General features: G+C 38.5%; 1 protein-coding gene across 2 annotated transcripts in view; it reads right to left on the bottom strand.

Moving 5' to 3' along the window:
• ITFG1 (integrin alpha FG-GAP repeat containing 1) overlaps positions 1-26,820 on the bottom strand; it is a 201,560-nt gene that overhangs the window by 67,975 nt on the left and 106,765 nt on the right. For both annotated transcript variants that reach the window (XM_034788874.1, XM_034788875.1), the window contains exons 11-12: positions 10,318-10,468; positions 6,745-6,853 (exon numbers count right to left, since the gene is read on the bottom strand). In XM_034788874.1, the coding sequence (XP_034644765.1) occupies positions 6,745-6,853; positions 10,318-10,468 (260 nt within the window). The remainder of the gene's footprint in view (positions 1-6,744; positions 6,854-10,317; positions 10,469-26,820) is intronic.

A 26,820-nucleotide genomic window follows, 5' to 3' on the forward strand; every position in this document is an offset into this window, starting at 1 on the left:
AGGACATGAAAGCTGTGTGATGCATAATCAGGTGTGTTCTGTCGCATCACTTAGTGCAAATAAAAAAAGCACACAATCGATCATTCTGATTGGAGAAGAACAAGATATCTCCTCCTCCTTTGTCCTGTCATTTCTGGTTAGCTCTTTGAATAAGGGATGTTATCTCTCCAAGTTATCTATTCATATAATGGTTCTTCAATATTGAGAGTTTGCACAAAGTACATCCAGCTTTTACTCAAGTGCCTGCTAATGCATTAAAATGTAACTTCCTTGTGGCTTCCTGTAACACAAGTGAAAGTCTACTTCTCAGATTTCAAATAGCTGCAGATTTGGGCTCTGCCATTCCAAGGTAGGTCGTGCATTGGGGGAAAAGAGGGGTGGGGAGGCGAAGTGCAAACTCCAGAATTGAGGACCCTCCAGCGAGAACACCAAACCTACAACGTACAGATAATTGACAGATTTGTGCATCTATGCCATTGAACCTGGGTGATGCCGTTTAAAGTCTCTCCCAGTGTTTAGCTGAGATTTGGAACAGCAAGTATTGACTTCAGAAATAACTAAAAAAAATTCAGAGTTGAATCTTTGGCATCATAGAACACTAGAATTTAAAATGCGTGGCAGGAAGTACTGCTGGTCATTTCATTTAGCAACACACAGATTTGAAAACCCCCCAACAATAACAACCTCCAAATCCACTTATGCTTGATTTTGAGCACTGACCTGATTGATGATGTCAAAATATTTGAACTTCACTCAAATATGCAACAGGATCACACCGCTAAGATGCTTATGTGTTTAGTCACTACTCTTAATTTGCTTTACTAAGAGAACTTTGCTTACACAATACTCAGTCCCATCTATAAAAACTCAATTCAATGATTGTTTTATGATGGATTGTAAACTGTTACAAAATGTATGCAACACAGAAATCTAAGTTTTTCCTGAGTCATAGCTATCAATTAGTCCAACTGTAGACCAGAGACAGCAGAATATTGTTTTCTGAACTTTCATTCAGTCTAATACGATGACAAGCTCTTGTTTAAGCCTTCATCAGAGCCTGTGAAAGGGTCCTTGCAATGCAGCCTTATGACAGTCTTCTTCAGTTTGTGCTGCTTGGAGAATCCTTCCCAAACTGGAATTCCCAGGGTACATCTACACTACCAGGTAGTGATCGCCAGGTAGTGATCAATCTATCGGGGATCAATTTATCACGTCTAATGTAGATGCGATAAATCGATCCCCAATCGCTCTGCCGTCGACTCCAGAACTCCACCACGGTGAGAGGCGGAAGCGGCGTCGACGGGGGAGCGGCGGCTGTCGATCCCGCGCCGCGAGGACACGAAGTAAGTGATTCTAAGTGGATACAAGTGCCTCCAGGAACTGTGAATCTGAGTGACAAACGACAGGTACTCTCCCTCAAATCAAGCATCACTATCATTTTTTCTTGTTCTTTCCTCAGCCGACAAACATAACCATATCCTTCTCTAAACTGTGATTAACCAGCTAACCCTCTTCCCAGCCCTAGCCATTGCCAGGCACTAGAAAAGACATATCTAAGCTGAATGACAGTCATAAAGCTATATGTCATCTGTATACTGATGGCACTGGCCTCACCTACCACCTCACATAATATACTGAATAGGATAAGATAATTACACTGTTGCCTAATGGTTCACACACACACACAAAATAGAAAGGCCTTTCTCTATACTACAGACTAACATTCCAAATTTGTTTTAAAAACTGACACAAAAGAAAATGATTTCTTAGGACTAACACTAAGAACTTATGCCATCTTGATCAAATTAGTTTTGGATTACTCTACAGTCTCTGAATTCCATCATTACCTGTTAAAGGTAGAAATATTCCACACCCAATATCCAAGTGCAGAGGTTTATGCTACTCTTTACACTGTTTTAGACGTTAGACGTAGAACTCTAATTTATGTTTTTGCATACAAGAGAATAATATTTTCAAATAATTTGTTTTAAAATATGTTTACTGTATTTGTAAACTTTCAGTCCACATATACTCTGGTAATGATTTCAGATCTCAATTTTTTTTTATGTTACCCTGTAAGTAATCTTCTGCAAGCATCATGAATTCTGTTCTTAAGAGACTGAGCTCAATCTCCTCATCTTCATGTTTGAAGATCCTGAGTGTGCGCTCTACTTTACTGACCAAATGTACACTGGTACTGTTCACGTAGCATGTGTGCTCAGAAGCAGCAAATGGTATTGATGTATTACTCTAAAACAATGCTATGTTAATGATGATGTTAACGGCCTCACACAAATATGAACCATGGGCTACTGTTAGTGCTGTCTTTCGGAAAGTGATAACCACTCTCCTAGGATGTCAGAGGACATTCATGAATGTCTATGTATTACTTAAGGCTTAGATGTTGGTGTTACAAGGGGGACACATCGGGGCAAAGTCAGCTGTAGCAAAGGACATCCTAGTGTTTTTACAAGATGGCCTGAGTACGGGACTCAAGGCTGGAAAGAGAAGTCAGCCACTGCAGAACATTACACTCTAAGAAACCCATGAGAATCTTTCACTGCCATCAGATAACAGACCTTTAAGGACTACCATTCTTGTCAGCTTTGTGGAAATATTTGTGTGTGATTATCTTGATCTGTGTTCTACAAGTTCTAATAAAAAACAACTTTCAGCTTCATGGTTGACATCTCTTCCTCTTCTCTCTGAAAATATCTTGTCTACTTTCCATCTCCTGATCCAAGGGAGTTTTGAGGCTTGGCATTTTCTCAATGAAACCTCAGTTACACGTTCTAGTTCTGCAAACTATCCAGGCCCCATCCCCAAGGTCACCACAATCTCTCATAAAATAGGAAGTAGTATTGTTGCCCTTCTGGTTGAATCCAAGCATTGTAAGGGAGTAGAAACACATAAGTTAGATGTGAACAATACCTAATAATGAATAAAGATGCATATAGTAGAGGCACTTAAAGCCTCAGGTACAACTTCTCTCATTACTATGCACTCTGTTAGAACAGCAGTGATTTTGTGGGTGGAGAGATCACACATTTTATGAGAAAGTCTGTAAGGCTCCTATAGGGTCTTACATTCACACTTCCTCTAAAACTGTAGAGCTGACATCTTCATCCCTGCTGATGCAGTGTTTGATAGAAAAGTGTTATGGAACAGGTTGCCCGTGTAACCCTTTAGTTCCTTTTGAATTCTACATGGGTCAATGGAATCCTCCTCCCTCCTTCCCTAGGGATGACTTATTACTTTATATTTCACACTGTGAAGGCTGTTTGACATGGAGGGGACTGAGAGGGGGAAAAATTCTCTTACTTGTGAATTCACATTCTAGGATCCTTCCTGTCAGACAGTCTGACCCCTCCTCAGAGGATCGCAATATATCCAGAATTTTCTTTTTTTAATAACTATTACCTATTTGTTAAGTAGTTGAAAGCGAACTCCTCCAGGAAATCCCTAAATTTCATTTGAAGGCTTTGCTGTGTATGGTTCTAAATGAATAGAGCTTTTTTCCTTTTTTCATCTTTAGAAGCTATCATTCTGGAGACTTCTTGCTGAGTGGTGGTCTTAAGCCCATGACATCTGGCTGGCCTCTATTTGTCGTAGAGATAGAGAATGCTCCACTGTGAAGACTGTCCGACAGAGGGGCCAAAAATGAAAATTCAGTTTAGACAGAATTTTCCCTATCTTGCTTATGGAGTCTAACTAGCTAATTTTTATAATGAGGAAAGTAGTATGGTCTAGTAGTCAGTATAAGACCACTAGTCAAGAGTTCTGACTAGTTGGCAAGTTACTTAACCTCTGTGCTTCATTTTACCATCTGTTTAAAAAATAATGGAAATAGTACTTGCCTCCCTCACACAGGGGAGTAAGGCTGGATTCAGTAAAGTTTAGAAAACATTTTAGGATCCTTGAATGTAAAGTGTTGTGGAAGAGCAACTATAATAACTTAATTCACTAAATAACCCCTTTCATTTGTTTTTTTCTGTTCTGCTGTTTGCATGCAGCTAAGTGACTGAAAACTGGATTGCTGTTGGTTAGGAGAGACAGATGATGTTAATTGCCTCACACAAATATGAATCATGGGCTACTGGGAGTTCAAAAGTTTGTGTGTTCCAGTTGCATCTGAATCAGGTCTCAGAACTGACACCTGAAGGTTAATGAGAAGGGGATTATATTCACTGTGGCCTGTTCCGTCACAATCTTTACCACCTTTAGGAGCTGTTGGAGGAAAAGCATAATGAAGACACTTCTGAGATAATTGGACCAAGCTTCTGCTTTTGAGTGTCTCTTTCTCATGTTGCATACCCTTTTTTATGAGGTGGCTCAATCCCAGATGAGGGCACAGTCTGAAGCACCCCACATGGAATGGAAGGGAAAACCTGCCCAGATCTGGGAAACCCCAAAACAAAAGAAGTTTTTAGTGTTGGATGATTTTCCAGAGAATCCCAGCCTTGGTTTTCCAATTCTTAAAAACAGCAACAATGGCCCACTCCCAAGGTGTAATCTCTATGTTGGACCCTGGAAAAGCAGCAGCTTCAAACACGACACAAGCTGGAAGGAGGAAGTGCCATATTCCTGCATTTACAGCCTTAGCAACTGCTATGTCTCTCTGCTTCCCAAAGAGCTTACCAACAAAATATTTCTAAAGATATCAATGTTTAACCTGCAATTCCAGCTTCTTTAGGTGGACCCTTAGTTGTTCTCCAGACATGTCTTTGGAAGTTTGGAATGTACATCAAATCAGAATCAGGTGAAGCATCAGTTCTAGACAAAATGCTAGGGAAATCTAGTTTCAAGTAGATTTTCCATTGGTGGGTTTTTGTTTCTTTTGTGATTTTTGTGCATCAACTCACAATGGATTCCCAGTGGAGAACAGACTTCCACAATAAGAACTGCAGTCAATACTCTCAGGGCTGAGGATGACATATCCAAGTTTCTCTGGAAAACCATCCAAAATCAAAAGCTCCTCTTGTTTTTGGGTTTCACAAGTCACTGATTTTGGCCTGGTGTCAGGGTGGGAAGCTTCCAAGTGCCTGCTCAACAGTCTCAGCGCGGACTTCAGCTGTATGATCGTTGGGAGCCAGTTTCTCCTCAGCCTCTTCAACTGTTTCAGTGTGGACCATACCCACAGGCCAGCTGGGGGCCCAAATTTGCTGCAGCCTGCTCAACTGTCTCTGCATGGACCTTGCTCATGTGCTGGTGGGAGTCAAGTTTAACTTCAGCTTGCTCAGTTGTCCTGGTATGAACCTTGCCCACAAGCCAACTGGGAGTTGAGTTCCTGCAGCCTGCAATTTTTGAGTGGGGGGAAAGGAAGAAACAAGCAATGCTGTCCTTCAAATTCTCCTTGGAAAGTCAAAAGTTTTTGAGTTTAGCAGTTCTGAAAAAACTTTTGAAGCTAATGAAGAAGCAGAAAAATTTAATTCGGAATCTTAAAAGTTCTGTGAAAATTCTGCTATAAAGGAAAAGATGAAGTCTGCTGCGTGTGCCACTTGGAGCAAGAGAATTCTGGAGAGCTCCTTCTAAGGGGCAAGCCTAAGCACAGGCTCAGAGTGAAGATGTGATATGCCATGGACATGGGGAATGCCCCACTGTGAAGACTGTCTGACTTGGAGTGGATTGCAAATATTATTTTAAGATACAGTTGGTCAAAATTTGTGTTTAAAACACTTGATAGTGTCCTTTTAAATGCAGATAATAGAATTAATTAAAATAGAAAAACAGGATACAAAGGATAAATAACCTGTCAGAGTTCTGTATAATATTTAGAATTCTTCATCTGCAATAGCCCCCTCCATTTTTAAGACTTACCGTATATACTTGATCATAAGCCGGTTTGTTTATAAGCCAACCCCCACAAGATGGATAAGTAAAAATGGAAAATTTTTATGACCCGTTCATAAGCCGACTCTCTATAATGGAGGGGTCAGCAAACTTTGGCTCCTGGGCCATCAGGATAAGCTGCTGGCGGTCCGAGATGGTTTGTTTACCTCAAGCGTCTACAGGCACGAAGGTAAACCTAAGTAAACAAAGTGTCCTGGCACACCAGCTGCTTACCTTGACGGGCCAGGACAACAACTGGTGGGGAAATTTTTTTTTGGGGGGGGGGAGAAGCTGGGGGTCAGAGGAGTAACCCCTGTGACCACCCCCCACATGATCCCACCCCTGGCCTGGGACCCCCACACTCTCCCCATCCCATCCTTTCCCACCTTATCTGGGGAGGGCCAGGGGAGGAGGTCTCTGGCCTAGCTGGAGCTGCTCTGGCAGGCTGGGCAGTGCGGCCGCAGCCTGCTCCGGTGGGTCAGACTTGGTGGTGTGGCCACAGCCTGCTCTGGGGGGTGGGTCTGAGCGGCGGAGATGCAGCCTGCCAGCCCCGGAGCTGCAGCTGCTTCAGAGGCTGGGGGGGAAGAGCAGCATGGCCAGAAGTGGAGAGACTCTGGCCCCGCCTCTTCCCTTCTGGCTCTGCTGGCTGTGATGCCTCTCCTTGCTCCCTCTGTTGCGGGGAGGGGATGTGTCCCACCTCTCCCTCTCTATACCTGTTCATAAGCCGACCCCCTTCTTTGGTACTTCCCTTTTTTACTAAAAAATTTGGCTTATGAACGAGTATATACGGTACTTTTGATACACTAATACAACTATGCTTTTCTTTTCTCGCATTTTCACACTTAGTATAATAGTTAAAGTATTCACTGCTTTCATGAAGTCCCATTTTTATATGATTTTATGGTGATCACTTACCAATAACTTTAACAAAATAAGCATCTGCTTCAAAGTTATTCTTTAATGTGTGGATGGCAAATTCACTGTTGAAATAGCCCTTACTTAGTACAATGATATCCAAGATTCCCTGGGAGAAAAAGATCAAAAGATTAGAATAAACTAGCAAGCTAAATAACATCTAAATACAGTAAACATAAATCCTCTTAAAGAGAGAAAATATTTCTCAATTTATGTGCTTCGTGAGATTTAAAAGACACCAAACAACTTTGATTTCATATTAAGATTCTAAATTATCTAGATTAAATAATTACATGTAACATAATGGAATCAGTTTTCTTCTCCAACCTCTCATCCCAAGTCAGAGGAGAGGAGCAAATGAAACCATAAAACCCCTTTTACAGTTCAGAACAACTTTTCCCCTTGACAAACCCATTCCTCAAAGCCATGTGCACCTTGGACAGCTGAAAATGACTCCCTCTGGAGCCCAATGGTTGTAGAACAGCGAAGGGACGTTCTTCCAAATTCTGTTTGCGTATGAGTAAACTCTGTTCTCAATTTAAGTTGAGGTGTTTTAACTATTTGCATATAAAGTGGTTACTATTAAAAAATATCTGAAATACCTGGAATAACTATAGTATCAGTTGGCAAATGTTGAGTTTTTAAATATCTGCTATATATAAACAAACATGTAACCAAGGATTTTATTTATTTATTTTTTACAGCAGACACAATCAGTGTAGCTTGAAAATATATCTACCTGAAGAATACCTGATTCTAGTAATGTTTTTGTTAAACTAATCTTTGCAAGGACACATCAAAAAATTAAAGAAAAAATAAAACACCCAATTTTGTGTGGGGAATTAATTTAGCTGGTTTACTACCTATGCAACTTTCAAAGCACAGGTGCTGGTCCGATACTCATGAAATTGCTCTGTCTATAAGCACCAAACACTATGTCACCATGTCAACTCTACAGAGGACAATTTTACTTTTGAGTTGAGAGGCTGGTTGGGTGAATTACCAGCAGCTGACACTTGACTTGAACAAGGGACGGAGATCTCTGCCTTCTGCTCGAAGCTCTCTAAGGAGTGAAATTAGAGATTAGAATGACTCAAAACCATAACATAGTTTTACCCCAGCGGATCTTGTCTGAAAGAAAGTGTATTGGCTCAGTGACTGCTGTGGAGCAGATGTCCAAATAATTTTGAAAGAATGGCTTTCAAAGGTAGCAAGGTTAACTCCTCTGAGTATTTGCTTTGGTTTCCTTCCATGATTTTCTTGCATAATTTGTTGTTTCATTTTTGTATATATTAATGTAACTAAATATCCCCAAGCGAGTTACTTAAAAAGAAAAGGAAGATAAAGATACAAAAACCATTTTTGTCTATGTTTTGGACACAGCAAAGAGTAACAGTTGGGAATCAGACATAACTGCCTTGAGGAGATAAAATGCCCTCCAAATACGTGGACTTATTCAGAACTTGTCAAGAGTTATTTATGAACATAGCTTTTTAAGAAAAATCTAATTTAAAAAACGGTGTCCTATGAAATCATGAATTTAAGACTTACAAGTCAGTTTTGAAGTACTCTATTTTTAGGTACAGTAACAATGGAAGTGTCACTTTAAAGGTTTTTAATTAATTACAGACAATTTACACACAGGTGTCTCTGATTGAAACAGATTTTGTTTTCTAGGCTTGACTGTGTCTAAGGCTCAACCCTGTGTAAGGTTCATCACCCCAGGAGAAGACCAGGTAAGGAATTTTACAGTTAGTTCCATGTTCCCTGTGCACAACTTTTATCTTGGGAGGTCAGGGACAGGAAAAGGAGGAAATAATTTACTAAAGCTCTGAAACTTATTGCCCTGGTGACAAGCAGATGGAGGTGGGAGAGAGATCTACACTCTGCCTACTCCCTGGGGAGAGTATCAGGCATAGAGCCCCACCTCTTCCTCCTGTGACTGAGTCATGATGTGGGGAGACCTAACAGAGCCACACAGGGGCAAGGGTTTTACTCCCTCTTACTACTCTATCCACCAAATAAGGGTAAATTACAAATTACCTTGTTTAGGGCAGATTGTGAAGTTTATATCAGAAACCTAGATTTTCAAAAACGAGTTCTCACAAAGCGCAAAAACGTGTACCTTGACTGCATATGCAAATCATGTACTCCATGCACATATGGCCAGTTACGCACCTAACAGGCCATTCCCCAAGTAATTGGGAACACACCTTTTTAAAAATCAGATCTTTTATTACAAGTGACACTGAACATTAGGAGTTTAATACCAAAATTTGTATGTGAAACAGCTGGATTTTCATTGCTTTGCAATCAAAATCAAATATGCCTCCTAATTACCTGAAATTGGGCACAGGTCAATACTAGCTAAGTTTGCAAACTGAGCTAAAGTTTCAGGTTTGACCTAAATTTGTGTTAGGTTTTGGATTTTCTTATCTAATTTTGCACTGCTTTAGTCATCAGACAACATTATGTACAAAGTGCCATATACTGTGCAATGCCATTGAATCCTTCATTATGTTTATTGGGAATTATATCACTTTTATTAATTCTTAACATAAAATATGGCTGTGCTAAGTAGTTATCAGCTTTACACTCAATGATATTTTAAAGTACTTATTTCAATCTAAATTATTAGGTAAAATGAAAGTATTTTCCCAAACTCAGAGGACAGCAAAAATTGACCATCACCGATAGCCCTTGGAATCCTATCTTACTTCCAAGAAGGTCTGTGGTCTAGGAAAAATGGAATGGGCAGTTATTTAGGGGCCAGATGGAGAATATACCAAAAGATAGCCTGGGGTTAGTTTTGGGGCTCAGAGATAATCAGGGCATGGAGATAACCGAAGGTTTAGAAGTCTGACAAGGAAGTAGAATTTAGGGAAGGCCTGGCATTGAGATGGGGATCATGTGTTTTGTATCACTGTATGTTTTATGTAAGGGGTAGTTTAGTATGATGGTTTGGGTGACTGGATTTGGAGCTTCTCAAAGGTAATAGTCAGTGGGAGGAAAGGGGTTGGAGTGCTTCTTGAAATGCACACAGAAGGTTTAAAAGAAGAGTCACTAGGGGTTGGATAGAGTAATTCTGGTGGTTGTAGTTGGGGTACAATGCTGCAATGAGTTTACTTGCTCTAAGATTTAATATTAATTGGGAAATTCCCTTAATGCAGCAATAAATTATTTTTCAATCAACAAAGTTGTAAATCTTTGGGTATTTTGGTTAATTAGTCATAAAATGAGCAGCCTTTTTTTTACTCTAGTGATAAGAATAGCAAAGGGCCACTGAACCCCCTTTTTAGTATAAATGTAAAAAAATTATGCCAAAAAGTTAACAAACATGAAACTATACAAGGTATTTGTATTACTTAGTGTATCAATCGGGCAGTTCTTTCATAAATTCTATTGCTTACCCTTCAACTTTAAAGGACTTGTTTTAATTAACTCATTAGCTTTCATTAGCTTTTTAGATTTTCTAGTCAAATACTAAGTAGTAGTACTTTAGAATGAAAGCTCAAATAGGAATGGGCAGATAACAATTAAAAGCAGAAATACAGTGAAGTGTGCTGAACTCACATCTTCATAAATGTCAAAGAAGGTTGCCACCACAGCATCTTTGATTTGATTTAGATCAGAGAGTTCCCAGTAGACTTTAAACATACGATGTACACTCCTGCAGCTTGCATTGTTGCATGGGACATTCTCTAATAAAAATGCCTGCTGATTGCTGTAAAAGAAAAAGCCATTAACAGCTTATCCCATATAAAGGCTGTATATCATATTTCATCTGTAATCTCTCCTACTTAAATATTTATAACTTCATACCTCTTGAAAAGCGACTATAATAAAAAGAAGCTAACAATTGGTGGATACTTTAAATCTACACACTACTAACCACCCCTCTGAAAGACAACTTGTTTCACTTTATCCCTGAAGCAGACGTCATTTATACTAAAGTGATTTAAGGATTAAAGGGAGAGTGAAGAAGCCTGGTCCTGGAGTAGAAAGTATTGTTGATATTTTCCAAGCCAATTAATAAAAATATTGTTATGTTCGATAATGTCCAGCCCAACTTGAAATATTTCCTTTAATAAAAAAATGTAACTGAAATACTACATAAATGAAGAAAATTAGCCTCCACCCTTGTATCAATATATCAATGACTTTATGAATCAAATGATTCTCTTAAGGTTTAGGAACTTTTTGTTCAAATTTAAGGTTACACTAATTTCCTAATCAATACATTTTTCATTACTGTTCTAAAACAATAACTTCTATAAACCAATGGTACAATAACAAACAAGACATGGAAATAAACTGAATTAGACATTTGCTATCCTTCAAAAAGACACATGATACAGTGAGATTGTGATAAGACAACAAGGAGAACAAAACCTGGGTACTAACTCATTAATATCATCAGTCTACAGACTTACCAAAATGCATAAACCTTTGCCTTATAAAGTTCCCCCCTCCCCCTGCTTACACTAAGTTTTCTCCTGAAATTTGGGAGAAAGCAGCAGCTTTCTACAAAATCTAAAAGGGCGATGTTTGTAGTTAAAAAATGTTAAAACAATATCCAGACAAGTTTGTGAATTGGGGGTGGGGTCACAGCTCACTCCATGCTCACAAGATCTTACAAGTTTGCCAGTGTATTAGGTTATTTGCTACATTTGGATATGATATACTGTGGAGAGAAAAAGACAATGGGTAGACAACTGTACCAACAGAGAGGACTATTTGCCAGGTCTGTTAGTCAAAGATTGATAAATGACAATACTGGTGTTTACATTGCATTATTCATGTCTCTCACACAGTGACTGGCTCCTCTAAGAGTGGGTGGGGTCCAGTGCACATAGATGAATTACCTGCTGCCCAATAGGGCTTACGAGAAGGCACCTGGGCTTTATAAAAGGGGAGACAGCTGCAGGTTGTTAGCAGATGCTCACAGACATTTCAGGGAGTAAGAAGGTTCCTGTAGGGCCCAGAGTCAGCAAGGGAAAGAAAGGCCTATGGAGAAAGCCAAACTCCAGGCAAAAGGTGCAGCTAAGAAAGCAGGAAGACAGACCCCCCCCCCCTCCAGGGAGGAGAAGCTGTCCCCAACTTGGGACTGGGGTGAAAGAAAATAACTTTTAAAGAGAGGACAGACCCTCAGGGAGGAGGGGCTGGGCCAAGCTGAAACAGGGATGAAGACTTCATAAGTTTAAGATGTGTTCTGAAAGACTTTGTGCAGGACTTAATAAACTGGACACCAGGAAAGGAATGTTTTGAATATCTGGCCAGTGTGGACTTTTTTAGGAGAACCCGAATTAAGGGCTCAGCAAAGCCACACTAGCCAGCTGGGATGCTATAAGGGGCTTGACAATCTGTGATGCACTTCATGAACCTTAGCTAATTACTACTTACTATTTACCTCACAGTTGGATCTCCATTTTACAGAGCAGTAAACAGCACAGTGTATTGCAGTGACCTAAGAGTGTTCCCCCAATCTCAAGGACTACCATCCATAGTCAATATTTTGGGGTGTGGATTGAGGATTTTCTTTGAAAAGTCACTATTTTCCAGGATTTCAAGCCAGAATTGGAGCCTGGCCACTCAATTGTTATGGCTCTCACTGACAGCATCATGGAATCCACGGATGACTACCACAGGACATTAACTAGGGATATTTTCTCTCTCATGGACTTAAATTTGTCATGCTTCTGTGTGTATATGAGTGTGAATGTGAGAGAGAGAAGGTTTTTTAGGTTGCCACAACTGGACATTATGGCCTAGAAAAGAATGCACTTGCCAATGAGGGCTCTAAACGCTGCTGAAGAAGCTTCAAAGTTCCTCTTTCTGTGTACAGTGTATTTAGGGATCAATTCACCTGGTAGGAGTATCATGCCCTTTGCCATGGATGCCACTGCTGCATCACCTTTAGGGAGGATGAAAAGAGAATAATTGCAAGAGGGCATAACACAACCCTGAGAGAGCCCAGATCTTCCTCCTGGGAAGAAAAGGCATGTCACAAAGATTCCCTGCAAACATCTCCTTAATGAACAAACACTTCTTGGCTTTCTGCTTGCCTCATTTAGCCTGCTCCACCAAAAGAAAGTTGAGAGAGCAAGTACAAAGAAGCCCACTTTGGGGAGGAATGCCAGTGAAACTCTGATCCCTTTTGGAGGAGAGAAGAATGATTTTTGGGGAAAGATTTTGCTAGCTGTAGTCCCCAAAACAGATTTAAATGCTACAATTGCAATGGATAAGATAGAAGTACTGAATTGCTGCTCTGCTTGCAACACCACCAGCAAAGAATCTGGTGTTTAAAAAAGAAAAAAGAAAAATCAAAGCGGTGTGACTAAGACCTACAACTTCCTGGACTACTCTGAAACCACCTCAAGTATCTACTGGAAGAAATACACAACAAAATGTCTAAGATTGGGGGAGAGGCTGAAATCCAGAAATAGTTTGTTTTTGGTTGTTTTTTAAAAAAACATTCTCTTATCTGATATAATTTGAGGTGCGCTATTGGTTATGTGAATCCCCTTCTTCCCTGCTGTATTAATACTTCCTATATAAAACAAATGACTCAATCCTTTGTTTATTGCTACACTCCACATTTTAATGAAACTTTTATAAAACTGTGAGCCTCCTTTAACAATTTTGTTCTTTAAAAATATTGTCAAGAATATTTTTGCATTTATATCTAGTATGAATCATCACCATTTTATTACCTCTGCAATTTTTCTGACATTATACTGTCTAAACCTAATACCACAGCTCATTATCATAAAAATGGTAGCATATTATAATTTCTTTATGTATTATATTAGTACCTTGTCAGGTAAGGCTAATATATGATATGGTGACACAGCTCGAGCATAACATATTGTTTCAATTTATCTTTTTCATCGTCTTTTGATACATTCATTTGTAAATAGATGATTGTTACTTTGCAAGAAATTTTACTAAGAGGCTCTCTCCCAGTTTCCAACCACAATATTTTGTTTTATCATTTAATCTAAATGATTAGATACCAATTTTTAAGATAGATGGTTTTTCAGATTTGAATTGCATCATATGTTCAAGACCGACTATTTACCCTATATATGATGGAAACCATAGGAAACTTATTTACTACTGTATCTTACATTTTCCTTCCTTGGTTGTCTGAATGCCTTTCTGTTGACTCACGCAGTCAAGAAATATGGTCCCATGCCAAAAGAATATATCAGAAGCTCATAGTATGGACAAGCAACAATGGAAATTACTGTACATTGCAAAAAAAGAAACACTAGGAAAAGATATTAATAATAAAATGGCATTGAGAAAGGCAAGAAAAACTGGAAGGCAGGCAACACTGCAAATAAGCAGATGATGTAAGGAAAAACATATATATTTTGAAAGCTGAGAACCACACAAATAGAAAAATGTCCAGTAGACAGAGGACAAAAAACACAAATTAACAGATGCTGTCTCTCTCTCATGGATGAGCAGAGATCAGGAACAGTGGTTGTTTACAGGCACAAATCTAGGTTTTGTCTGTACATACTTAGAGGTTGTTTTTTTTTTATCCTGATTAAAAATAAATAAATAAATAAACTAGTACACAAAATTTAAGGATAAACACAGTCCCTTGATTCTTAATATGCAAAAAGCCAACAATAACAAAACCCCAAAGTAGTAATAATGAAAGTAGTATTATAACTAACAAAATACGAACAATTGTGAAAAAACCTCAACCGTGATTAGAATTCTCCACCCAATTATTTAGTAAGAGGTAAAAAAATGTATTAAGAACAACACTGTCTATTATGGCCATCTAAACATATGTAAACGCTTATAGCAAGTTTGTGACAAGGCCAATTTCCTATTATTTTAATGACACTTGGTGGCTTTACTATCTCAAAACAAACCGAGACTGACAAAGGAAGAGAGTCCTTAAATGGCAAAATGATATCCCTGAGAGTGTACAATTCAAGAACAAAACAAAAAAAAGGGGGGGGGGGAAATGGGGGTAGAAAATGAGCAGACAGTAATATAATGATAAAATGTCAAGTCAATGCAAGTTATGCTAATGTTAAAAAAATAAAATATAGCAATTAAGTTGAAGTACTGATATGCAGCAGAGCAATGTAAGCCCACCAAGCAAAGGAACTTTGATTTAGGACTGCCACATCACCCTTAGCATGCTACACACAACATTAACAAAATATTTAGTTCTCCAGCCAGTGCTGAGTATGCAGATTGGTATAACTAATTTATTTACCACCTGCATAACATTATTCCAAACAATTTATGAAGTATACTCAAGGGAATGTAATGTTTAGTGTAGTGTGACCTTCCAATAAAAGACTGTATATTGCTGCAAAGCTAGACTTACCAGGGCCAAGTTACAAGAGGCCTGGCTTAAATCAGAATACCTTTCTTTCATGGTTTTGTTTGCGTCCACCTTAAGGTTATTTTAACATACTTTTTGGGAAATAGTAGTAAATATCCACTGCTCAGTTTCTCATGCGCACCTGACCTTGTGTCATTCTATGAACTTTACAATGACTGCCTGTTACCTAAAGGATATCTGAATGACTAATACCTAGCTCCAAACATTCATGATCATATAGAGTGGTCTCTATCTTTTAGATTTACTCAGTTCTAGGTTGCCCGTCTGACCTGTATATTAAGGGATATCCCTTGTTTTACCCTACAGCTGACAGCCTGTAGCCAATAATGAGCTACTAAGAAACATTTGATGAAATATGTTTTCAAGTAATGCTGCTGCAAAGGATCATACAGGGTGTTGCCAATGTATTATTTTGTTCCACCAAGAGAATACCATGAAGAGAAGTTGCTTAAAAATATGCTCTCTTTTGTATTTTTATCTACTTAATGGTTGTTTACTTAAAATATGGGTAGTCATTGTGTTCAATTTCCTAGTTGTGAACTATATCGTTCACTGTTCTTAAACTGCTATTCATGATATATATGTACAATAACATGACAATATATTATTGGCAAGTAAAAATGCCTAGGTTACTTCATTTGAACAAAAAAAAAAAAGTATCCTTGGAAAATAATTTGTTAGGTTTTATGTTTATAGTTTAATACCCATTTTCCATGCTTTTTGGGATGTTACATGAAAAGTTGTGTTGAAAGTAACTGGTTCCCATTAAATTTAATATAGCTTAGAGAAAACTCCTAATTAGGAGGCTGAATGTAGCAAATAATGTAGAGATGCATATGCAGTACTTAAAAAAAAAGTTTTGAATATTATTAGAGTCTCTAAAGACAGAGTATAAAGAAATGAATACATTAGAACAACACTGAAGAGATTAACTGTTGTATAGTAACTGGATTTAAATCCTCTTACCTATTTATTATAATTTGAATATCAGAAATTCCAAGATTTTAAATACAATCCTATTCAAAAGAGAGAAGATACATGCATTTGTATTGCCTATAGATTTATATATAGGCAATACAAATGCATGTAGATTGGAATTCTAATCTTCAGATTCTGATTCAAGTATTTAAGTAAATCATCCTTCATAGGCAGAAAAACATCTAGAAGCCCACTCTGCATTAAACCTCTTCAAGTATAAGGACTTTTGGGGTTCAAAGGCACATTTGGGAGCAAAAAAAATGAATTTATTTATTTAAATATATTCATGCTGTCAATGTTACAAGGCCATTATTCAAAATCAATAGGATGTGGCAGGAGATGAAACAGCATGGTCTTATTTCAGATATGAAAACACTTGAGGCTATCCATGATTTTTCTTCTTATTTACTCGTAAGAAGAGTGAACCAAAGCCATCCCTGATCATCTCAAAACATATTATCTCTACTCCAATGTTTTGTAGAGAATTGCAAAAACCCACTTTGAATCAATTTTTCAGAAGGATGCTAAATGCATATAATCAGTTTTATCTTTATTCTTCCATGTCAGAAAGCCATTGTTATAGATCAGCATGGTTTCAGATGAATAAAATGCTGCATGCCCCCTTTAATTCCACTAAGTTACAATATCATAGCAATTAAAAACTAAGCTTCCTGGACTCTATCACAGACTCAAGTCAAAGGTTTAGAAAAAAGCTCTTATCACTTAATCATAGTAATCAATCACTGAAATTAGATGTGTAGTAGTAGTATTAAAGTTGTAGGAAAAATAATTAAATAGCTTGATCCAAATAGACGGTTCTTTAGAAACTAGCTGAGGTTTCCATTTTTGTTTTATTTCACGTAGTTTTAAAATTTAATTATTATGGGCTATGTGAATTCCATGGGTCCTTTGAGCCAATGTTGCATTTGTTTAAATCTGTCTAAAACAATGAATTAATAACATAGCTAAAAGTAAAATGCGACAGTGATACTGGGCCTACCAAAAAAAAAAAAATCATTTTATCAAGGCTTATTCTATTGGAAAATATTAGGAAGCTGCTTCTGCGATTCTTATGCATAGTTAAATATGCTGCATTTTTTCTAGTATTGTATTTTTCAGCTCTTAATTTCACATCTCTGCTGTCCCCGCTAAATCTCTTTGCTCTTCTAGCCTCTCATTTTTTCCTGAGAAGTCTGACAGAACTCCCCAGCTTTCTGAGTTCCTCTGATCTTTCCTCACAGCATGTCAGCACCTCCATCTGCAATTTTAGTTCCCTAGGTCAGTCTGTGCGCCACACAGCTTTGATGGATTCAAGCCTGCAAATAACTTTTGTATGATAAAACCAATATTAATATCTGATATTTGTGATGCTGGATGTAAAAATAATCTATAGGAGACAAATGGGAATTAAAATTAATGTGTTCCACCAGTAATTCATGCAATGAAATGTAAGTCACTTCCATTCTTTTATTCTGAAATATTTTTAAAGCATCCAAAGCATACAGATATTGTATATTCTATAGCTATTGCAAAGCTCAGGAAGCATCCTAAGAATTTCAAAGGGAAATCTAAAATATCTATCATCATTGTCTGAGGGAAAAAACGTTGAATGTCCAAACCAATTTTACATTCAAGGAACACGGTTACACTGTGTTTGAATTATTTTACAAAACACAAGAATCATCTTAAACATATATTGAAAATAAACTTAGAATTGATTTTTCATCAACTTTTCTTCAAAAGTTTTATGTAAAAGAAAAATTAAGAAAAGAAAGGTGGGAGACAGTGAGTGTGCACACACCTTTACCCAAGAGTACAGTAGAACTTGGAAAAAGAAAAAAGGGATGGGAAAGCACAAGAAAATTAAGAAGCAAAGATTTTACAAATACAGGGTTACTATGTGTCCCTGAAAACTGACTTCCCTGATTTCATAAGTCTCTGCAGAATCATCCCATGAAGACTCTACCAGTCCACTAAGCAGATGAAATTGAGAGTACACCAGCTAAATAGCTGATAGAGGATAGCTCAGTGGTTTGAGCATTGGCCTGCTAAACCCAGGCTTGTGAGTTCAATCCTTAAGGAGGCCACTTAGGGATCTGGGGCAAAATCAATACTTGGTCCTGCTAGTGAATGCAGGGAGCTGGACTCGATGACCTTTCAAGGTCCCTTCCAGTTCTAGGAGATAGGATATTTCCATCAATTTATTTATTTATTTATTTATTTATATGTACACCTCTACCCCGATACAACGCTGTCCTCGGGAGCCAAAAAAATCTTACCACGTTATAGGTGAAACCACGTTATATTGAACTTGCTTTGATCCACCGGAGTGCGCAGCCCCGCCCCCCCAAAGCACTGCTTTACCGCGTTATATCCGAATTCGTGTTATATCGGGTTGCGTTATATCGGGGTAGAGGTGTACTTCAGAGACCACGTTGTCACAAGGCTAGCCCCTATGTTGCCCAACCCCAACCTCCTGATATGTGGAGGGGATAGGCTTGAGCCAGCCCACCCTGGCATGTAAAATCGCATTTCCATGAAGTTGAAAACTTAGTCTCTAAGCAATGATTGAAATTGTGACATTAAAGGCAACGCATCCAAACCACCACCACATACAAGTGTCTATTGTCCATATCTGTACAAGTGGTCTAATTTCTTCCCCATCTCTGCAGCAGATGTGAACAACATATTGTGGCAGAGCACCTTGCTAAGAGGAGAAATGTGGAGAAAGGTTGATAGAGGAAGAGGGAAGGAGGAAGGCATTGCATAGTAGAGTAATGTGACAGGAAAGGGAGGGCCCTTTTCTTTCTCCCCTCCCCCCAAACAGTTGTGCATACTATCACCATCAAATAAAACTTTCTCTGAGCCCAGCAAGCCACTGGGCACCAATCTTGGTTTCTCAGTTCAAAAATCTAGTCACTATAAAGAAGCAGTAAGCAAAGGACAATAAAACAGGCTAAAGAAGAAAGAGAAGTCTATGACTCCAACACTGGTAAGGCTTAGCAGCATTATTGATGATCACCAAAAAGCGTACAATGCTACCCTTTTCCCTGTATGTTGGGAAAACAAAGGATCCTTGCAGGCTGATACAAAACATCAGAAGGAGTGTATCATATACTTCAAGAGATACGAAGTCTGCAAAAGCCAAATTGGTTTATTGAAATCATGAGCATCACCTACAAAGGCCCTGCCATCTTTACAAGCAACTTAAGTCTATTACCTCAGCTACCATAATTCATAGATGATGGCCCAATTCACTCAATTCTAGGATTAATGCTTACTACTGTCTACACTGCCATCTAATCTAATGTCCTTAAATATATAAACTAACCATGCATCTGAAATCTGTGTGAAGCTGAATAAAAATTTGGAAGCAATAGTGAAACTTGTGGAATGAAAGGTTGCTGTGCTGATAATGCTCTAATACCAATTAAACATATAGCTGACATTGGACAAGCATGAGGAAATCTAAATTTCATGTGGAAATGTTTGGGTGCTAGATGTTCCATAAAGGCAAGAAACTTTCCATGTAATAACATATAACAAAAATGTTAGTTTCTAAACAGGGGATCCCCTTTTTCAGACAGGGTAGCAGGTGTATATTGGCTTCTTGCAAAGAGAAAAACAATAGCAATGGAAACAGTTCAGAGTCAGAGTTTGAGTCACAATTTGAAAAAATCCTGGCTATCTGGGCCTGTGACAAAATGCTGAGCTCACCTACAGAATTACAGCCACTGTCTTGAATGAAATAAACTTTTGTTTTTCTCCCAGTCTGGCTCTCTAAGTTAGGAAGAACAAAATAATAATATTAAAAGTATCCTCCATGGATAAGGGAGCAGAGACTTCAATGGTGTTTTGCTGACAAGCTCAGAATCACCCATACCAAGAAAAGTGGTCTCAAAAGTATGGCTGAGGAAAACAAAAGAACAAAAAACAAAAACAAAAAACGGTTTGGACTATTTGGAAACAACAAGGAAGATGAGATTTAATCTCAGTAAGTATAATAATTGTTAACCTTACTACATTATTTGTTTGATCCTCACATTTGATATTCAGTCTATATGATGTAAAAGACTCGCAACCACAATTGGCTGTAATGAATTATTTGTTAAATTAACTTGTTTAAATAGCTTGTTTTTATAAGCATTCCAGTCTAACACCATATTTGCTCACTAAATTTTGCTGTCCTCTGGACAACAGACTAGTAAATGATAAAGCCCCACTGAGATGTTTTTTCTCGCTCGTGCTAAAGTTAGATTTTGATTATATTCAGATATATAAACTGATCAATTAAAGAACAAATTAAAAGAGGCACAAAAACCATTCGCTGTTATTCCCTAGCTTTGGACTTAAAGTGAATCGTTGTATACACAACAACTATCCTTTGTACCAATTGCCATGTGCACCAAAGTAATGGTCAAAAAAGGAAAAATGTTAATTGGAGGCTTGGCAGTGAAATATTTAGACATCTATAAAAGTGATGGGACATTTTAGGACGTTATCATCAGAGACCTCTATAACCTTTTTCTTCCATCTTTGAACATTTCTCACCATAATATTTTGTATGTCACAATGCTTTAGAAAGCTGACCTTTTAAAAAACGATTAAACCTTATTTTAATTAAACTTGTTTATCTGACCTGGCAATGAGTTATCCAACTTCTAAGTAAATACAAAACAATCAGTTCACCAATTATCACACACAGGGATATTCACTCGAAAGTTTATATATTCCCAAGTACTGTCTTCCAATCCTTGTGACCAGATTTTAAAGGTTCACTATCAATATTTTTGGTTGTGAGGGGCACAAAAGGTCCATCTAACTAATCTAACTATGGCAAAACAATAAAATAGTTTATACAAGAAAAATACAGACAATTGTGGGAACTGAGTGGTAGGCCCATGGCTTCTTAGAATACTTACTGTTTGAACATTTGGTATCATGAGAGAGCATGTGTGCAGCTCAAATAATCAAAGCTTTCAAGAGAGTTTTGGTAAAGATGTGGCGTGAGTAGGCAAATATAGAAGTTAGAGCTTACAGACAATACTCAAAGAATAATTACTGGTTTGGTTATTTCATCCTGTTTTTAAATTGATTTTTGTTTGAAGCATAGACTACATCTGCATTCTAGCTATTATTGCCTTCCTGAATCTTTTTTCTTCACTTCCTGCATTTTAAATAGGTTGACAACTCTGAAATTATCTTTAATTAAGCAGCTGTGTACAATTATGTCTTAAAAGTCAGAACAATTTGTTTCCCTGAAAAGTAACTTACCGTACTTTCTTAAAATTTTCAGTTAGCACTGAAAATATGGTCTGAATTGATAAAAGGACTAAAACTGTCTTAGCACAACCATAATACCTCATACAAATAAGAATTATATTAGTAGTTTCTCTTGGTTCCTGCAGTTAATGTTTTCCTTTATTTCAGGGTCTTTTTTGATTATGCTGTTTCATGACCTTGTCCTTCATTTGTTTTCTTAAGAGCTGTTCTGATACAGTAATTACAGCATCAAAAAGCACACACTATATTTGAAAGAATAATGATACTTATCACCTGGATTGATTGGTCTTCAGCTGTCGTTAAGACTGAGCCGATCACAACACGTCCGCCATTCTTCTGGCACTCTTGCCTTTCTTCTCATGTTTGTCCGAAACGTTTAACGTCATCTTCCCATCTTCTTGGAGGCCGACCTGGTGGTCTTTTCTGTTCTCGTGGGTACCACTCAGCAATGATTGCAGTCCACCTATTGTCCTTGAGTCATGCTGTGTGGCCCGCCCATCGCATCTTGTTATATCTGCTTTCCATGACAATATCTTTCACACCACTGCATTCTCTGATCATATCATTTAGTATGCGATCCAGAAGGGAAATTCCCAACACAGCTCATTCCATTGCCCTTTCAACTACCAACAGCCACTGCTCTTCTCTCTTAGTCAGTGCCCACATTTCACTGCCATTCAGCATGGATGGCAGTACTGTTGAATTGAAGATATTTGTACGTGTGGTCTTGTAGATTTTTCCTTTGAGGACGTCCTTGATGGAATTAAAAGCACACCATCCTGCCCGCGAGAGTTCTCCATTTAGGTCTTGGCACATATTAACATCTTGGCCCAAATATATGTACTGTTCCACTTGGTCGATTTCTTCTCCTGTTACCATTATTTGGCCTTTTCGTAAGAAGTCTGATTGCATGTATTTCGTTTTGCAGCGGTTCATCTTCAGGCCGACCTGACTGCTTTTCTTGTCGAGTCTTTGTAGCATGCTCTGCAGTTGGTGCTTTTGGCAATTAGTACGATGTTGTCCACGAATCTGAGATGAGATAATCGTTCTCCATTTATGTTGACACCACTCCTCCAATTGATCTTGTTTATAACCATTTCGAGGCAGGCCGTGAATAGTTTCAGTGAAATCGTATCTCCTTGCTTTATGCCTTTCTCGATTGGGATGCGGAGGGGAGTTTCGAGGAGAGTAATGTCTGTTGTACATCCCGTATTCGCTTCCTTCAACAAACTGATGTACTGTGTGTTAATACCCTGCTCTGTGAGAGCCTTTAATATTGCGTTAAACTCGATGCTATCGAAGGCCTTTTCATAGTCGACTAAAGCAATGCACAGTGAGAGTTTGTATTCCCTCTCTCTTTCTAGGAGCTGGCTAAGGGTAAATATATGGTTGATTGTGCTAAAGTTTCTTCGAAACCCTGCCTACTCTCTCGGCTGTTGTTCATCCAGACTCTGCGAGAGTCGGTTCATTATCACTTTTGTAAAGAGCTTGTAGATGTGAGAGAGCAGGCATGTAGGGCGATAGTTCTTAAGATTTTCTCAATCACCCTTCTTGTTCAACAAGATGGTGTTCGACTCCTTCCAGCTCGATGGTATTTTTCCTTCTTCAAGATATCAACTGAATCTTAAAGTGAGGGCCTTCCAAAGTTTTTTGCCCCCTGCAGAAATAATTTCTGACATTATTCCACCTTTGCCTGGAGCTTTTCCCTTCTTCATCTGGTATAGTGTGCTTCAGACTTCACTTACGATTGCTGGGGGGACACTTTTTTCTGACTCTTGGAGCGTTGGGAGAGGGACGTTGATTCTTGATTTAAACAGTTCTGTATAGAAGTCCTTGCAGACCTCCTCCATCCCTGCTCTATCAATTACTGTCTCTCCGTCCTTGTTCTTCAATGCTGTTACGCTCAATCTATACTGCGTCAATTCCCGCTTGCATGTCTTGAGGCTCTTGCATAATTCAGCTGTTTTGAGGAGCTTTTCTTTCCGGAAGTTCTCAAAGTCATCCTTCAGTTTTCGTCGTATAAGCTTGCACAGAATGCTTGGTTGTTATCCGAGCTCCTTTTCATATTTCTCCACTTCTCCAACAAGCTTTTCATTTTATTCAAGATTCTTCCCTTCGCCTTCCTCAGCTTTTCAATTTCAGCTGCTTTTATGCAATGTCTCAGCTTGTCAGCAAAGATGCTATAGTCTTCATCACACTTTTCCATCTGGCTCCAGTCAAACCCAGAAATCGCTTTCTTCAGCTTTGCTTCATCGAATGTCTTCAGATGATATTTCCTATTTGCCATCTGTAACGCCTTCTTTTTCCACCGCTTCGTCGAAAATCAACTTCGCTCTAAGCAGGCGATGGTCACTGCCAGTGTTGAAAGGCTGCACCACAGAGACGCCTTGAACGATACACCATTTATTGACTAAAATATAGTTGATTTCATTCTTGCTCTTCATGTTTGGCGCGATCCACGTCCACCTTCTTGCGGTCTTCTTTTTGTACCAGGTGTTTGCCACGTACAGTTCTTTCGTTTCTGCCATCGCTACCAGTCTTTCTCCTCTTTCATTCCTTTCATCGCTGCCATATCTCCCTATGAACTTTACACCAGCTTTCTCTCACCCGACCTTGGCATTAAAATCTCCCATCGTGACAGTGTAAGTGGACTTTTGCACGAGGGCTCTTTCGAGCTCTTGGTAGAATTCTTCCACTTCTTCGTCCTCACTTGCACTTGTGGGAGTGTAGGCCTGGATGACCTTGAGGGTAGCTTTTGACTCCATCTGAAGATGCAACACACAAATACGTGATGATACTAGCTGGCATAATATGACTTTCAAAGACTAATTCTTACCGACGATAAATTGGACTCCTCCAACTTTTCTAGCACCATCTCTCTTTCCGAGCCTCACAGCGCTGCCATCCTTTCAGTTGTCTTCCAACTCCTTCTTTTGTCGGGTTTCGCATCTTATCCTTTTCTTCTCCTCCATCAGATGGTTTAACGTTTCCTCCCTAGCCAGCGACCTACAATTGTAAGTACACACAGTGAGGGCTGTTCTTTTCCATGTTGGCCCAGCACTTGACATTTTTAGCAGCCTCTCGTCGCTCATTTTCCTCTCCGCCACCGTAGAACAGTTCGATGATGCGCAGGGAACTAAGACCCATTTACTCGTGTTGTTTTAGCTGTTAACTTCCAGCCATCCCACTGGCTAGGTGGACAGGCATGAGTACCTCTCAAGCTTACCTAGCCTTCAACCTCTAAGGAGAAGGAGATGCGCTCTTTCTGAGAGAGCAATCCCCCTCCCTGGATTGAATATAGTCTGACACCTTTGTAGCATGGTTGGACCTACCAGGGCATACTCCCCGCTACCATAGTGGTCAGATGGCCAGGGCCATCTTACACATTAAGAACTCAGAGTATAGAGCCAAAGAGCATAGATCAACACATTCAGGATCAATGTGTCCAAGAAGGAAACCCATAACACCTTTAGCAACAGAAATGCCCCCCAATTTATACATTAAATAATAATAAAAAAAAAGCACTATTAAACCCATCATAGTAGTTGGAAATTTCATTGAGACTTTTCCTATCAAAATATTCCTGTGAAAAGATCTACACAATATATTATAGAATCATAGCATATCAGGGTTGGAAGGGACCTCATGAGGTCATCTAGTCCAACCCCCTGCTCAAAGTAGGATCAAGCCCCAGAAAGATTTTTGCCCCAGATCCCTAAACGGCCCCCTTAAGGATTGAACTCACACCCTGGGTTTAGAAGGCCAATGATCAAACCACTGAGCTACCCCCCGTCCATCCTTCTGATTTACATGTTAACTCAAATTAATGTTAAAGGGACATACACACAACTTAATATACTCCTGCATCTCCTTTAACATCAAGGGTGAACTCTTGATCCCACATATGTCAATGGGATTTTTGCCATTGACTTTAATGAGGCCAGGATTTTACCCAAGATATTTACAGAACTTTTTCCTTGTCAGTATCAGTGTTTACTCACTTCTTGAAAAGCAAACTATAATCCAACAAATCTATTGAACTCTTTGATTTACCACTTTTCATATCAAACGGAATATACTTTGTTTGCGTGGATACATAAAAAAGTATTTTATATTTATATAGTATCTTTCTGGCCTAAATGCTTTATAGAACACCACTGAAATGCGGCCACCTCTAACAATACCAGGCTGCAAACAAAAACATAGATAACTTCAGAGAACAGAGATAGGATGAGAGGTTACCAAAGCTAACTTATAGTGTTGGAAATAGTTCGGTGGTGTCTATAATATTCATGTAAAACCTGACAGCACCCAGCCTTTTAAGAAGAACCAACCACATACGTGCACTATACAGAATTTAACGTATTTACATCAGATAGATAAAAGGGCTCAATTGATTCTTTCAGACAGTGGTTCCAGAAGCCCTGATTTAGCCAAGCACTTAAGAACATTCTTAAAGTTTGGCACGTGCTTAAGTTATTTGGTTAATAAAGATAGACTTTGCTGAATCAGGACCAGGAAGTGGAAGTATTTCAAATCTAATACTTAGACTTCTAAACTACAAATAGAAAAAATATTAAACCATTTTAAAAGGTCAGAACCAGTACTTCTAATGTAGCTTCATCAGATCATGATTTCACATAGCAAAAGACTTGCAATACCCTGCTAGAAGAGGAAACTTAAAAACAAAGCAGTGGGACAAACTGGCAGGTCATATTGATACAGGGTAAATTGAGAAAGTGAGACAAACCTACTGTATAGATTAGAAACTCTCAGGGAATGGAGCTGTTTTATTATCATTGCGTATAGTACCTGGAACAACAGAACTATGATCTTAGACGGGTTCTGTAGAAACTACAGTAAAACAATCTTCCACTACAAATGGATGAAAGGCATTATCAAATAACACTATGTATATTATTTTACTGTGAGTTGACAGACACTAATAGTTTATATATACACCGCAGCACTAAAATAATAGGGTAAAGAGACACACTGGACATTAACAAGAAAGAGTCCATTTGTATGTATTATAGGTGTTCTTTTATTTGCAGAACTACAGCATTTACAGAACTAGTTACTGCACCCAACATAACACCCTTAAAAAAAAATAAATTATGCATTCCTCCTACAAAGATTCAGTTGATCAAAGATGCAGTATGTAGGAATTTTAACCTGATATATGAAAATCAACTTTGATTTTGTCTGCAGCAAATCAGTGTTTTCAAATTTTTATTTCTTGAAACAACCAGTTGATCATAAAAACAGGATGGATGTAAAAGATAAATACGTCAAGCAACATCAAAAGCATCTTCTTTTCCAAAAACTAGACTATGTAGAAGACTGTGTGGGTCCACGTATGCACACACATTCTTGCATGCACTTTAAAGAGGACAAAAGAAGAGCTCTACTGAGGTATATTTCTTATGTCGCTT

This window comes from Trachemys scripta, chromosome 13 (assembly GCF_013100865.1).
Source record: "Trachemys scripta elegans isolate TJP31775 chromosome 13, CAS_Tse_1.0, whole genome shotgun sequence".
Taxonomy (NCBI): Eukaryota; Metazoa; Chordata; order Testudines; family Emydidae; genus Trachemys; species Trachemys scripta.